Below are 14,435 nucleotides of genomic sequence, written 5' to 3'. Positions count from 1 at the left end.
CTCGTTGCGAAGGTTCTTAATACCTACGCACATAAGTGGTTAGAACCGGCCCAGGCAGTAACTGTCTTCTTACATCTTTGGCTCGCACCAGGTTCGGAGAACTGCTGGCCCACTGGCAACGGCGCATTGACGAAGTCATGAGGGAATTGGCCGAAGCCATCAAGAACCTGATCGGTACGTTGGCGCAGTCGGCGCAGTCCGTCGCGTCCTTTGGAGGCGGACAAAGGAGGCGCCGCCGAGATGTTTCGGAGAATTGGGACGAGCTGGGACGGTACTTGTCCAGCATGTTCGACGAGATGTGGAACGCACCGCTAGTGAAGCAGATCGTCAAGAAGATGGACGAAGCGACCGACTACGTGACGGACAAGTTCCGCGAGATGATGTACCGCGTGCGGAGGTCGATCAGCGACGGGATGGACGCCATCATGGAGAACCCAGACTACAAGGCAATGGAATCGATGATCGCTGAACTTTACGAACCGGTGAGCTAATGTCCGTTGCGTGACGTTTGCGGAGCAAAGGGAATGTTTTGAGCTGCAATCAACGAAGTGTAGTGATGGTCTTTGAAAGGAGGTTTAATGTCAGCATAAATGTCAGGCCGGCAATGCCTCCTTAGATGTTACATATATCAAGGGGCACGGATACGAGAGAAGATATTGAGCTACGTTGATAGATTCTAGCACGTCCTTTATTGTCCTTTCCATTATTGCTTGTAACACGTCCTTTATCTTATTGTCATCTGTGCTAACTCGACTTGCTGGTGCCTGTTCTGGGCAAATCGTAAACGATGAGAAAATGGATCCGGTCACTTGCTCGTGCGAGACTCCTTCAATGACTCACAAAAATTGAGTTTTTTTCTGCTCAAAATTACGTCTTTTCCTCCAAATCCCATTATTAAAACGTCAGAATTGCTTTCAGTTTTACTACGAGCCATGAGTGCAGTGCTGGTTGAATTGAACGTAGGTAGCCCATCTTATGGTTGGGCCTGCAACAAACCCTGGCCAATCTCCCACCGTGGGTATACGCCAATTCAACTGAGCAACAACAACTGCTTCTCCCGCCTCTTGCTCCAGTCCCTCTTGTTACGTAATTCTGAATGCCTCAACAAACCGCGACAATATTTTTCTCTCTTCCTTTTCCAATCTGTGAACGAGCAGGGCAAGTACGAAGGCAACTACGATTTCTGGAAGAACCTCAAGGCGAGCCTTCAGAGCAGCTACAAGACTAGCGACTTGGCCGTGGTGCGCGAGGCAGACCGCAAGAACGGCAAGTACATCGTGGACTTCAACCTCCCGACCGATCTGGACTCGATCCGACAGAACTGGCACGAATGGCTAGCCGAGGATGACGACGACAGCAGGCCCAAGGAGGGCATGGACCTCGAGCCCGACATGTTCGGCTATCTCACCTCCATGTTCCAGCGAAAGTGGATGCCGCCTTTCGACGGTGAGTAGCGCTGATAGAGTCTGGAAAATTAGGAATAAGATGGCAAGATTTACTTGAAATATCTCGTGGTCGCGTTAATGACACCCTAGTTGAAATCAAGAGCAAGAAATGGGTTTGGGCTGGGCATGTAACTCGAAAGCAAGATAACCGATGATCCTTAAGGGTAGCAGACTGGATTCCAAAAGAAGAGGAGCATAGCAGGTGGTGGCAGAAAATTAGTTCGGTGGATGAGATTAAGAAGTTTGCGGGGATACGATGGCGGCAGCTGAAAATTGAGAGGGTTAATTGGAGAGACATGGGAGTGGCCTTTGCCCTGCAGTGGGCTTATTTAGGGTTATGATGATGCCATCGTGTTGAGCATTCTGTATGAATTTTGATATAGCTAATTAATCAGTGATTATGTACTGATTATGTGTTTTCTTCCTTGTTGTTTTCATGTTTTCACTTTTTTCTTCTAGAATACAGCGTAGATCATATATCTCAAAAGCTCTGGAACATCAGAGATTTTAAGTTGCTTTTTTGTAAGTCGATATAGGCATTCTTTGCCTGTTAAGTAATTTCACGAGTTGTGAATCCTCTCATGTTCCCTCGTTTCCTTGTTCCAGGTGAGGCCATGATCATTGGACACCAGCACTTTATCACCTTCGACGGCACAATGTACTCGGCCACCGGCGACTGCACCTACCTGCTGGCCAGGGACTTCGTCGACGGAAACTTCACCGTCCTGCTCAAGTACTACCCGGAGAATTCCCGCGTCCCAGGCCGAGTAGCCAAGTCCATGATCGTCCAGCTCGGACAGAGCTACATTGAGATCTTCCCTGACGATGGCTCTGTGAGTTCCGCTTTGCTATTATCCCATCAAGAAAAATACATTTCATACATCGCCTCTCAGTTTGACTCAACTTGTTACTGCTAAGGTATTGAGTGCATACATTAAACGTGCATATATTGGAATGGGCAGATGGGATAAGGAAGTTTGCGGGGATAAAGTGGCAGGGGCTGGCACTGGGGAGGGCTGACTTGGAATCAGTGAACTCGGATCTGTGGACATAGGTGAACTGCTCCTGCTTAAGATGATAAGCTAAATCCAGCTGACCCTGCTTGCATTAAAATGCAGGAGGCATTGCACCTGCTGGCGCTTTTCGATTCTTGTTCGATTCTTTTGCGGTGCAAGACGAATGGCCCCTCCTTCTCTTCTAGGTGTTCCTGAACGGCCAGGCCGTGGATCTCCCGCTGATCCTGGAAGAAGGCGAGGTCATTGCTCGCCGCGTCGACGACGTCATCACCGTGGAGGACGAGAAGGCGCTGCGCGTCTCGTGCCACCTGTACTACGACGTGTGCACCGTGAAGATCAACGGGTGGTACTTCGGCAACACCGCCGGCCTGCTGGGCACCTACAACAACGAGCCAGGAGACGACCTCATGAAGCCCAGAGGACAGGCAAGCTGACGCACCTCACTTCAGTCGCTTACATTCGTTCATTAGTTTATTCATTTATTTACTGAGCTTACCTATTGAATTGTTACAGTTCCTACTAACTTGCTCACTACATCAGTATTATAAAATTTCTGTTGAAAGCTTGAGTATGAAACCAGAAAATGGAAAAGAGAAAACGAACAGTCTGCCCCTATAGCCTCCAGAGGAGGCATTACCCCTAACTGCCATAAAAGGAAGAGGAAGGAAAAAGGAGATAAGGGAGGCAGGAAGAAAGAGGCAATAAGACACTAGGTGAAGATACCCGCTACAGCAAGAACAGAAAAGACAAGGCACACAAAACAGAGATAGAGGAATAACATGCTACATGAACCCACCCAGAATGCAAATACTTACAATTCAGGGTACAGGAGAAAAAAAGCCCCGATATGTACAAGGGAGGCGTGCAGCAGAGTACACAAAAGACAGAAGTCGTTGGAGGCAGGGAAGGCACCACTGTATAGTGGTAACCGCAACGCTAGATTATGATGAACACTCCTAAAGAATTAAAACCTACAGGGAAAAGGCGCTGAACAAAGGGTTCCCTCATAATGCCTATATTTATCAGTAATGCTTCTTGCGTATTCTTTACTTATTCGCGTATTTAGTAATGCGGTTTTTAACCAGTCTATTTACCTGCACAGAAATGCCGTTGGGAACACCCAGACTATCATTATTGAGGTCATTAGAGGAACATGCATACGTTGATGAGCCCAGAGAACCCGAGTGCTCAGCAAGACTAGTTCATTTCGTTAACATTTGATCGTTTGCTCGCTTGTTAATGCAGTAATCAACTCGTTACTGCTCCATCGTTGATTTAATTAAAATTTTGTTTCTTAGTTGCTAATTCCGAAAAGAATTATTTCAAACAGTGATAAAGAGTTCTTGGTCAACAGCCTTTTAGCGAAGTGCTTATCCTACGCACAGTTCGTAGTGGGTTTTGAAACGTAGTTTGTCCTGGTGTTGGAAACCCGCTGACTAAGCCTTGGCTCGTGCCCTGCAGGTAACCAGCAACGTGGCGCAGTTCATGAAGAAGTGGGAGGCGAGCCGTGGTTGCAAGGCCCCGGTTAAGGTGCTGAGCGAACAAGCGGCCGTCGACAGCGAAGGATACAAGATGTGCGAGACCTACTTCAAGGACGACGACTCTCCGCTCGCCGAAGGGTTCTGGCAGGTACGTTTGCGCACTGTCTGTCATAACTGGACGCTCACTCGCTTATCCTGCCTGAAAAAGAATGTGTGATAACACGGCGTATAATGGTATTTCGACAAAGGGCTAATTTGTAAGAATGAACCCTGTCTGTTAGTGTTAGGTCATCTGTGACTAAAACAAGTGTTAAAAACTGCGTTCATCCAGCCTCAGATTAAACGCAAATCAAAACCTCTGCCTATATTCACCGGTTGCCAGAATTGATCTAATGCTTCCAAACATTATAATGTCCCAGTTCTCATTCGCCGAAGTGCGGCCACAGCAGAAATTATTTCTGATGGCTGCCTAGTTACATACCTGCAGAACACTGTAAAATTTCTTTTAAGATTGTTTAGACAAGACAGGACGCACATTTCACTTTTTTTATGCGCACTGTTGTTGTCACTATCCCTGCACTCCATCCCGTCGAAGAATTCCAGCGAGGGTATACAGCAAATTTGAAGAATGGTCTACTGGGGGCCGAGGAAAATTATTTTAAAAGCTCAATTGTTTGTGCCTAAATGTTTTGGTGGTCGGATGGGAGTAAAATTTCCATGAATGTGGCCACAGCAACAGGGGCAAGGTAGCAATGTTCTCGTCAATTCTTACCTCTTCCTGGCTGTTGATGATTCGAAAGTGACAGATAGTAGGTTGAGGTGCAGAGGGGGACCTCGCCGTAGTTGTCACTTTGCGCGCTTCCAAACTGCGCGAGGTATTTTGTGCTAGAGGGAAGTACACGGTATATCTTTATCGGTACCCGCTGCGGTGACTCAGTGGCTGTGACATCAATATAGAGCCAGAACAACATCAGGTCATTCAGAGTTGTAGCATAGTGTCATACGCGATCCGCTTCCGCGGGCACCACTGAGTAAACGCTGATTGGTTCCGACGCGGCCGGCGCGCACGCAGATGGCGGGCACGTGGCTCCATCTGGCGCACTCAGGGTGTTCTACGCATGCGGAGCGGTGCCTCGCGGCAGCGGTCACGATTGCGGATCGTCTCTAATATGCAGAATGTAATAGAAACCTTTAGTATACGGAGTACCGTGTTACCGTTACCGGTACGGGATTAGCGGGAGCCCGCGCACAGACTATACGCATGCGCAAATCGCCTTGACAGCGCCAGATGACGCCAGACACCCATCAGCTGCGTGCGCGCCTGCCGCATCGGGACCAGTCAGCGCATGCGGTGTGGTGGTGGGCGGGCTCCTGGCACACCGGTTCCGGTGCTGACACTGCAGAAGCTCGGGCAAGTTGGTGTGACATTGTTTTTATGCAGGGCAGGGGACACAGGACGAGACAAGTCCACTGACACGGCGCTGGGTCTGTGCACTTGTCTCGTCCTTTGTCCCCTGCGCTGCTGAAAAACAAAACCGGTACCGTTAAAACACTACCAGGTGTGCTAAAGGTAATTAATGTCGGGGTTTCGATGAGACGAAGTGCAGGGATGCCCTTGTATTGTGGTCTCAATGCATGCTAACTGTCTCCAGATGGTCAAAATTAAACTTGACTGTTCCAACACGGCATGATTCACATCTCATGAGTTGCTTTTTGCGCGCAAAAGTTCCTCCGCCAGGTAGCTTAGTCGTGCTACATTCGCCATTCATATCGCAGGAGCAACCCGAGCCGTACTTCGACCTCTGTCTACGTCACATGGCAATGCCAGGAATTGAGCCACGCCAGGCCATCTGCAACGTCTCCATGGCTTACCTGATGCAGCTGAAGAAGTACGCCATCACCGCAAGGCTCCCACCTGAATGCAGTGAGTGCCTGACGCTACTCGTATTAAAGGGTGACAGCGTAAACTAACGTAGTGCTATATACTGCAAACCCTTGCCACGACGAATTCAGTATTGATTGTTCTAGGGTCATTAGCGGCAGTGCTTTTAAAGTCAGTTACGTCTCAGTTTTATTCATTGCTCAGTATTCGTCTTCAATAATGGGATGTTACCCTACAATAATCTAATGAACGTTAAAGGCATTAAAAGTGAACAGTGAAGTGCCTACTTACCTGCCCAGCTATGTGCCAGCGCAGTTAAATTATTCTTTCTCGACAGAGTTTGCGTACTTTCGGTCAAAATAAGAGCTAAACATAAGTTTCCCTGGACGTCTAGAAACTTTGTGCATTAGCCTGTGAACCTGATTATTTCGGATGGCTCAAAGCTCACGGTTGTTCTATTGTTATCAGGCAACAACGAATCTAAGCAAGGCGCAGGCTGTCGTAGAAAAACCGATGAGGTGTGAATAGCTGTTGCACCGAGATCAACACCTTTTTGTTGCTTTCGCGCGCATAGCATGATCAAAAATTTCAATTTGCCCCTTTTAGTGCGAAAATCCTCCTTCACGAGGTCAAACCGGCTCACCGAGTTTGTATAAAGTTGGACCTTGAGGGTCACATCGGCCAAACCATAAATAAACAAAGTATTTCCGCGACTAATATCACATGGCTCAATCAGCAGGTGAAGTTAAAAGATCACGTGGCCTCTTGGCCAGTCATCAATTTAATCTCCACCTGCCACGGTAGGAAGGTTATCCACAGTCCGATGGGGCAGTTGCCACCTGCCACGGTGGGCTGATTGTGGTGGCGTCAGTAGGTCACATGACCTGCCACGTGGCACCAAGTGACACCTGTCACGTGACTGCACTGACGCGGCCCTCTTGAAAACCTAGCGTAGTGAAGCTTTCGCTTCAAAATAAGCGCGCATGAAGTTGTTTGGTGCCACAAGCTTTTAACCATTCCTGGCTCCATATTTCTGCAGACACGTGCGCTGTGCCCGGAGGCGTGACTCTCATGCCTGGCGAGTACCGCAACGGGATTCTCACCCGGCCCATAAGCATGGACATCGTGCTGGTCGTAGAGGAGGATGCGTGCCACGCGGACGTGGTCCGCGAGCTGGACAGCACCATCAGACTCGTCGACAAGGAGCTAGTCAGCGCGGGATTCAGCAACAACCGGTGCGCTCATTAGCTGCTGACTCCCACCATTTCTACTCGCTTTGTAGGCGCTCTTGTAGGCTTTTTATACAGGGCACGCTCAACCCACACCATTGAGCTCTTCACAGTGTACGATCTTGGACATTACTCAGTCAACATTCATAATTGCGCTTTCTATTGACATTAAAGAAAATTCTAATGCAACCGCAGAAAAATTCGGCAGAGACTGCTTACATGTCACATTGAGAAAGCATTAAAGTGCTTAGTCATGTAATATTGCAGAATGAATATGGGTCATGAATCATGACTATGCATAATTTTTACCTCTATACCTCTATGCTAGTTGTAAAGTGCTGAGTCATGCTTCATTGCAGAATATTACGAGTCATTACTCATTACTGCGATTACGAGTCATTAGTCATTACTGTGACTACGTGTCATGACTACGCATACTTCATGCAAACTCTATAGTCTTACCTCACGCTACTTGTGCTGAATCATGCTATGCTGCAGAATGACTATCATTACGAGTTATGTTACGTTTCAGCGTTCATGACTACGTATCTTCGCTTACATGTGTTGCGGCGTCGTGCATCGGCATGCTGCGTCATGCGAATTCCGTCTTTTGTGCTAATGGGACATTTAATGCATTCGCATTAAAACACGTAAAAGTGCTTCAGCTTCGTCACGGAGCTGCGCCTAATAGAGCTGACACGTCCGCCCCCTGTGCCATGCATTGCAGGTTCGCCCTGGTCGGATTCGGCCACGGCAGCGGATACAACAGCATGCCGCACGTGCGCACCGCTCGCGGCAACATCTTCTTCGAGTCGCACAGCCTGCCGCTGGCAACTCAAAAGATGCGCCTCGATACTCCGGCAAACCCCGAGGGCCGCGAAGTGAAGAAGGACGTGTTCGACGCCATCCGCTACGCGTCGGTGCTGCCTTTCCGGCCCAACGTGGCCAAGGCCATCATTGTTGTCGCCTGTGCCGACTGCAAGGAAGAAGAGAGCGAGGTGAGGGGCCGAACATTGTTCCTCCTGCAACCGCTGGCTAATGCAGTGCAGCTCTTGAATCGAAAGCGTGCATTTCGGGAAGATATATTTTGTTCACGTCCAGCAATGGCCCCGCCAGCTGCATGGCTTGATGAAGTTGCTAAGCGTTGGACATGGCCTTCTTCCGAAATATTCAGCTTCGAGCTGCAGCGATGGCGTATACTGATAAGATAAGCGGGAACTTATTTTTGTAGTTGACTCGGGAAACTAAGGACCAGAGGCGGTATCATGTAAGGATCGATTACCATTTCGGATCCATTTGGTCCCCTGACATTGGCCATAGCTTTTCAGTTACCTAGGCGCATCCGATATCTTTAGCTTCGAGTTGTAGGGATAACGCAGACTGATAAGATAAATTGGAACTCATTCTTGTAGTAATTGCCTCGGGAAAGCAGCGACCAGAGGCGGTATTCTGTAAGGATCGATTACTATTCCGGATCCATTTGGTCCCCTGACATTGGCCATAGCTTTTCAGTTACCTTGGCGCGTCCGATATCTTTAGCTTCGAGTTTTAGTGATGGCGCAGACTGATAAGATAAATTGGAACTCATTCTTGTAGTTGCCTCGGGAAAGCAGAGACCAGAGGCGGTATTCTGTAAGGATCGATTACCATTCCGGATCCATTTGGTCCCCTGACATTGGCCATAGCTTTTCAGTTACCTAGGCGCGTCCGATATCTTTAGCTTCGAGTTGTAGTGATGGCGCAGACTGATAAGATAAATTGGAACTCATTCTTGTAGTTGCCTCGGGAAAGCAGAGACCAGAGGCGGTATTCTGTAAGGATCGATTGCCATTCCGGATCCATTTGGTCCCCTGACATTGGCCATAGCTTTTCAGTTACCTAGGCGCGTCCGATATCTTTAGCTTCGAGTTGTAGTGATGGCGCAGACTGATAAGATCAATTGGAACTCATTCTTGATGTTGCCTCGGGAAAGCAGAGACCAGAGGCGGTATTCTGTAAGGATCGATTGCCATTCCGGATCCATTTGGTCCCCTGACATTGGCCATAGCTTTTCAGTTACCTAGGCGCGTCCGATATCTTTAGCTTCGAGTTGTAGTGATGGCGCAGACTGCTAAGATAAATTGGAACTCATTTTTGTAGTTGCCTCGGGAAAGTAGAGACCAGAGGCCGTATTCTGTAAGGATCGATTATCCATTTCGGATCAATAGGCTCCGCTTTCAAGCGTCCGTATGAACCGACCGGACCATTGGCTCATTGGCGACGTAGCCTCCCCAGTGGTGAGCCGATGCACGCAGCGAGTGGAGGAGGCTATCGTAGATGGGGGCATCCACTACCTTGTGACTGCTGTGACCGGCCGCTGCTTGCTTTCGTCTGATGCTGCCGTCACGCTGACGTCACCCCAGATGAATTGAGAAATTAGTAATGGATGGTTATAGAATGCGATCCAAGTTCTTTCAGATTCTTTTTTAGGCGGAACTTGCGCCATAAGCTTGATACATGCACACATTTTAGCCCTCGAAGTGTTAAATCAGGATATGACAGGTACAGACTTGGTCAAAAAACTTAAGGCAGCTGTGAACGGCCGGGGAGCGGCAGCGCTCCGCTATCGCGGCGCTGCCATCACCAGCGCGCGCTGTCGCTCGCTTGCGCCGAGGATGAAGAGGGCGAGAGAAGCATGTCTCTCACTCTCAAGCCTTCTTCGATAACAGCGCTCGCGAAAAGCTAGTGCGGCTTTCGTTGTGCCAGCTCGTCTCGCGGCCGCCGTGACAGGGCGCTTCGTGGGACTAAATGGTATTGGGGTTTAGGGATAGTGAAGGGAAAGTGGATTTTAAGAGGTTAGAAGTAACCAAGCGAAGGTTATCTGATTGGTGGCTAAAAGCAAGACAGGAGTAAAATTTCACAAGACATGGCTAGGTGGCTTGAGCCACCGCCCGATGTAAAGGGTTCAGCCGTATCCATCCATCCATCCATCCATCCATGTGGTGGCCTGGACGAGGTGCTATCTGAGCAGCCGTGACAGCTCATAAAACGGGATAAGGCATGAAATGGAAATAGTGGGGTGGGGGCTGGGGGATCAATTTTTTGCGTTTTTATTTTTTGTATTCTGCTCGTCTACTTTGATGCGCTTTCTTGTGAAGAACATCACGAAATTTTTGCAGTGGCTGCATCAATAAGACATGGGCATGGGCAGCACTCGTTAGGAGAAGGCAGTATGAGTAGGTTATAATCTCATGGCCGTGGGCTAATTTGCACGATTCAAACGAGTCGTACGCGTGGTGTCTAATTGATGAGCGATGAACTTACGCTAGCGTCATGTGTGCTTGAAAGTGAGCCCTAACGACAATGAGGCAGCATGCACTAAGACATGAAAAGAGGCCAAGCAGTGGGCACATTCCAAATTGCCAAGGTATGCTCTAATTCAATCGGCTACTTAGGCCAGACAAGCGTCTTCTAGTTCCAAAAAGTTTTCATAATCTCAATGTGGGCTTATTCAAAGAACTTCAACGTCGAACACACACGTGCGGTCATTCCTTAGTGAAGAAGTGCGGTCTACGTATTTGAAAATTATGGCGGAAGTCACAGGACCTTTCCTAATTAAGAGAGTCTTTGTAGTAGACATTACTGCTTCTCGTCCTTTTTTAAAAGAACATTGAGTGAATTGCCCGTACATTACAATATGCAACTTGGCACAGCGCTATAGGAGCACTCAGAGAAGTCAGATTTATATTTTATCTTTTATTTTCTCCGCGCTGCGAAACACATTCGAAATGTGTACCTAAAAGCATAATGCGAACGCTCTCCCCTCTCAATGTGTAAGATAAAATTGGAATGAAAAATTACGATGATTAGGATAACTTTTGTACTGTTAAGCGCTGGTAGCTTCGCCCAGGAAACCGAATTTAGAACACACGAAGCGCCCTGTCAGGGCGGCCGCGAGACGAGCTGGCATAACGAACGCCGCACTAGCTTTCCACCAGCACTTTTATCAGAGGAGGCTTGAGAGTGAGAGACATGCTTCCCTCGCTCTCTTTATCCTCGGCGCAAGCGAGCGGCGGCGCGCCCCGGTGTGGCAGCGCCGCGATAGCGGAGCGCAGCCGCTCCCCGGCCGTTCACAGCGGCCTTAAGTTTTTTGACCAAGACTGTACGCCTCAGTTATCGACTGCAACAAGTTGTTGACACTTGTGTCTGTTGCCGGGCAACCTCTGTGAGTCAAGATGTGAGACTAAGGGCCTATGTTTTGTCTTGCAGCTGTCGTACTCAGACATACAGACCCAGCTCCTCGACCACGGAATCACGCTTCACTTTGTGTCTGACAAGCGCATCGAAGTCCGCAAGAGCATCATCAAGGGCAAGGGCATCTACGGTAAGAGCAACTGGAGAGCATTCTTCACCTTTGTGTCAGCGCCGAAATAAATCCTATTGCTTGCTTTACGGGATGAGAGATATAAAATAGAATGTAACGCACTAGCTATGTATTTTTTCCAGTATTTTGGGGCTAGCACAGGTACTTCGTCTGTGCATGCCTCAAACCAATTATTTCAACTTTCGACGCTAACCATGGATTTTCGCACGATATACCATCAACTGGACCAGTGGATTCAGTCTTTGGCTAAAGAACCTTTGTTGATTACCATTTTTCGGGAATATTTAACAGATTGTCTTTTGTATTAGCGGAGTGTATCCCAAGAAACGGCAAACGTAGAGGCGGCGGCAAAGTCAGGTGGGCGGTTGGGATTGGGAAGTTTTAGGGATAGGGCGCCCGCAGCTGGCACAAGACAGCGTTAACTCGATGTCATGGAGCGAGGCCTTTGTTCTGCAATTAAGCAGTTGGGCTGGTGGTGATTATTATCACGAATATTCAAAAGTCAACCTTGTCGCTGACCTTACCACGACTTGACCCAGTTTTGACAGCTGTGTCATCCGTGTTCTTTTTCTCTGACGGCATCCCACAGGATTGGACGCCGACTCCGTGTACGGCAGCAAGGACGTGAGCCAGAAGCTTCTTCTGGGCCAGCCTGACCTTCGGCCACAGGTGGCCGTGGCCAAGGACATCTGCATCGCACTCGCCCAGGAAGTTCACGGGAGCTTCTTCAGCTCGGCCATGCTGCGCTCGGATACCAAGAACTGGAAGACGGTGTTCGCCCGGCGCGTTGCCACTGCCCTGAAGCCAGTGCACCAGATGGGTGGAGGGCACGATCACTGCACGCGCTGCGAGTGCACGCACGGTCCGGATGCCCGGCCACACGTTATGTGCCGGCCCTGCAGGCCCATGAAGCCTAAGGTGCCGCTCGCGGTGAGTTCAAACACCTCACTTTAGAAGAACTAAACGATGTACCGAAAAATTTAGTTCAGAAGTGTAGTATTTTGGGCGAGTTGGTGATGCACACTTCGTTGGAAATAATTGCGCACGCGCAAGACAGGTCACGGAAATGGACACACACCCAGGCGCAATGTGTGTGTCCCTTTTCATGCTGTCTTGTTTGTGCGCAGTTATTTCTAAAAATGTATACCGAAAAACTACGCATGTAAATTTGGTAATTTAGAGTTGATGTCGGCAGCCGCCGTGGTGGCTGAGTGGTTAGAGCGCTCGGCAACTGATCCGGAGTACCCGGGTTCGAACCCGAACGCTGCGGCCGCTTGTAGTTGGATGCGAAAAAAAGGCGCCCGTGTGCTGTGCGATGTCATTGCACATTAAAGATCCCCAGGTGGTCCGGAGCCCTCCACCACAGCACCTCTTTCTTCCTTTCTTCTGAGTCCCTCCTTCCTCTCTTTCCTAACGGCGCAGTTCAGGTGTCCGCCGGTATGCGAGACAGATACTGCGCCATCTCCTTTCCCCCGAAACCATTTTTTTTATATTGGGTTGTGCCAAAGGCTATGGACAAGAACAGACAGCAAAGCCGGCTGTACTGGTAATAGCACGCGACTAGTGCTTCCTGGGGGCGTAGCTTCGTAGCGCGTCTGACAGATGGCGTAGACGCGTAATCAGAGACCTCCGTAGAAACCTTCCTCCTCCCCGGCTTCCGCTTGGCGCAGTATTTCATTTCGCAGCATTGTCGACAGATGGCACGAAGTGTTGTACAAGGTAGAAAGCGCGCACAAAGTGTCGTCGGCGAACGAAGGCGAAAGGAGGGGTACAGCACAGGAAACTCTGGGTGAAAGAAGTCAGCGTGACATTATCGGCATGTATATAATACATTACAGCATGGTCTAGTCAGCACGCCTATTAATATCACTCTTTCTATAAGGCTAGCCGTCATTCGCGAGAACGAAAATTACTAGATTTGTGTCTCAGCTAGCTTGGCAATTGTATTTACTGTTTTTGGAGCGAGATAGACTATCACTTGGAGCGCCGTGGGAGTTTTTCTGGACCAATTGTGCTGTAGACCTGGCCCTTTGAATGACACTTCCTAATTTTCCTTAGCGCTGTTGCCGTCAATTGTTCTTACTGATGGCATTCCTTTAGTAAGGCCCTCTTATGTATTTGCCAAAGTGAACACAGTGTTCATATGCTGTCAGAAGCTCCTTATGACTGAAAGGAGGAGTGTTCAGAAATTATACCGATTAAAAAGCAGTTTAACTGCTTTGGAGCAGCTGCTGATGTTAATGATGGTCCAGGCTTTCCTTTGTATAATAAAAAAGCATCTTGGATTCAAACAAAAGCCATTCTGAAGGAAGCACTAGTAGGGACTGAGAGCCTTCACGAATGAGCTGCAGTGTCCTTACTTAAATCCGATGCCTCAGATCACCTTCGTGATCTTGGCGAATGAATCGTTTAGCGGTAGGAAATGATGCAACAACCGCTTCAGATATATAATTTGTGAAATGATAAGCTTAGCTTAGATGGTGGTGGTACTATTATCTTTGCAGTGACCACGGAAGTCTTTAATTTTACGTACGCAGAGATTTCACCCTTCGTTTAACCTACATTGTTTAAACGCTTGTCTGTATATGACTCCGGAAAAGAAAATAGAAAATAAAGACTTAGAATACAGTCTATGTCACCGCTGCGACTTGAGTGGCGTGAATGCTAACTCACATTTTATTTCTGTTTTTCAGCTCTACACAGCCGAAGACTGAACATTCACATCGCATTTAATTCAAGGTCATTGAGGATGAATGACCAAAAAGTGCATTTTTTTTCGCAGTTAATAAAGTGTATAGCAATGTTTTTTAATGTTGACTAGTTGTGTGTATTCTTTTTCCTTCTTACCCACGCGCCCACGTTTACATTAAACGCGGAACGTTAAAGTGTAATCACTGGCAGTATCATGAGATATGCTGAGGTACATTATCATTTACCATAAAGAAAATCAATTTATTTAAGCATAGCAAAATTATGCCGCCCCAACCAGCTTGTCACCTTAAGAATTCAAAATACCGAA

The 14,435-nt window shown here is 48.3% G+C and overlaps 1 protein-coding gene across 1 annotated transcript in view; it reads left to right on the top strand.

Annotated features, from left to right (window-relative positions):
* The window catches only part of LOC144111487 (apolipophorins-like), a 60,550-nt gene extending 46,323 nt beyond the window's left edge, over positions 1 to 14,227 (top strand). Inside the window, exons 29-39 of the mRNA XM_077644798.1 lie at positions 92 to 482; positions 1,158 to 1,446; positions 2,052 to 2,278; positions 2,647 to 2,886; positions 3,923 to 4,090; positions 5,719 to 5,866; positions 6,864 to 7,059; positions 7,781 to 8,051; positions 11,302 to 11,416; positions 12,006 to 12,346; positions 14,110 to 14,227. Coding sequence (XP_077500924.1) covers positions 92 to 482; positions 1,158 to 1,446; positions 2,052 to 2,278; positions 2,647 to 2,886; positions 3,923 to 4,090; positions 5,719 to 5,866; positions 6,864 to 7,059; positions 7,781 to 8,051; positions 11,302 to 11,416; positions 12,006 to 12,346; positions 14,110 to 14,130 — 2,407 coding nt within the window. The 3' untranslated portion in view covers positions 14,131 to 14,227. The remainder of the gene's footprint in view (positions 1 to 91; positions 483 to 1,157; positions 1,447 to 2,051; positions 2,279 to 2,646; positions 2,887 to 3,922; positions 4,091 to 5,718; positions 5,867 to 6,863; positions 7,060 to 7,780; positions 8,052 to 11,301; positions 11,417 to 12,005; positions 12,347 to 14,109) is intronic.
* The last annotated feature ends 208 nt before the right edge of the window (positions 14,228 to 14,435 follow it).

Source organism: Amblyomma americanum, chromosome 11 (genome assembly GCF_052857255.1).
Source record: "Amblyomma americanum isolate KBUSLIRL-KWMA chromosome 11, ASM5285725v1, whole genome shotgun sequence".
Taxonomy (NCBI): Eukaryota; Metazoa; Arthropoda; class Arachnida; order Ixodida; family Ixodidae; genus Amblyomma; species Amblyomma americanum.
The sequence above is the reverse complement of the archived record's forward strand: the minus strand, read 5'-3'. Positions and strand labels throughout refer to the sequence as shown.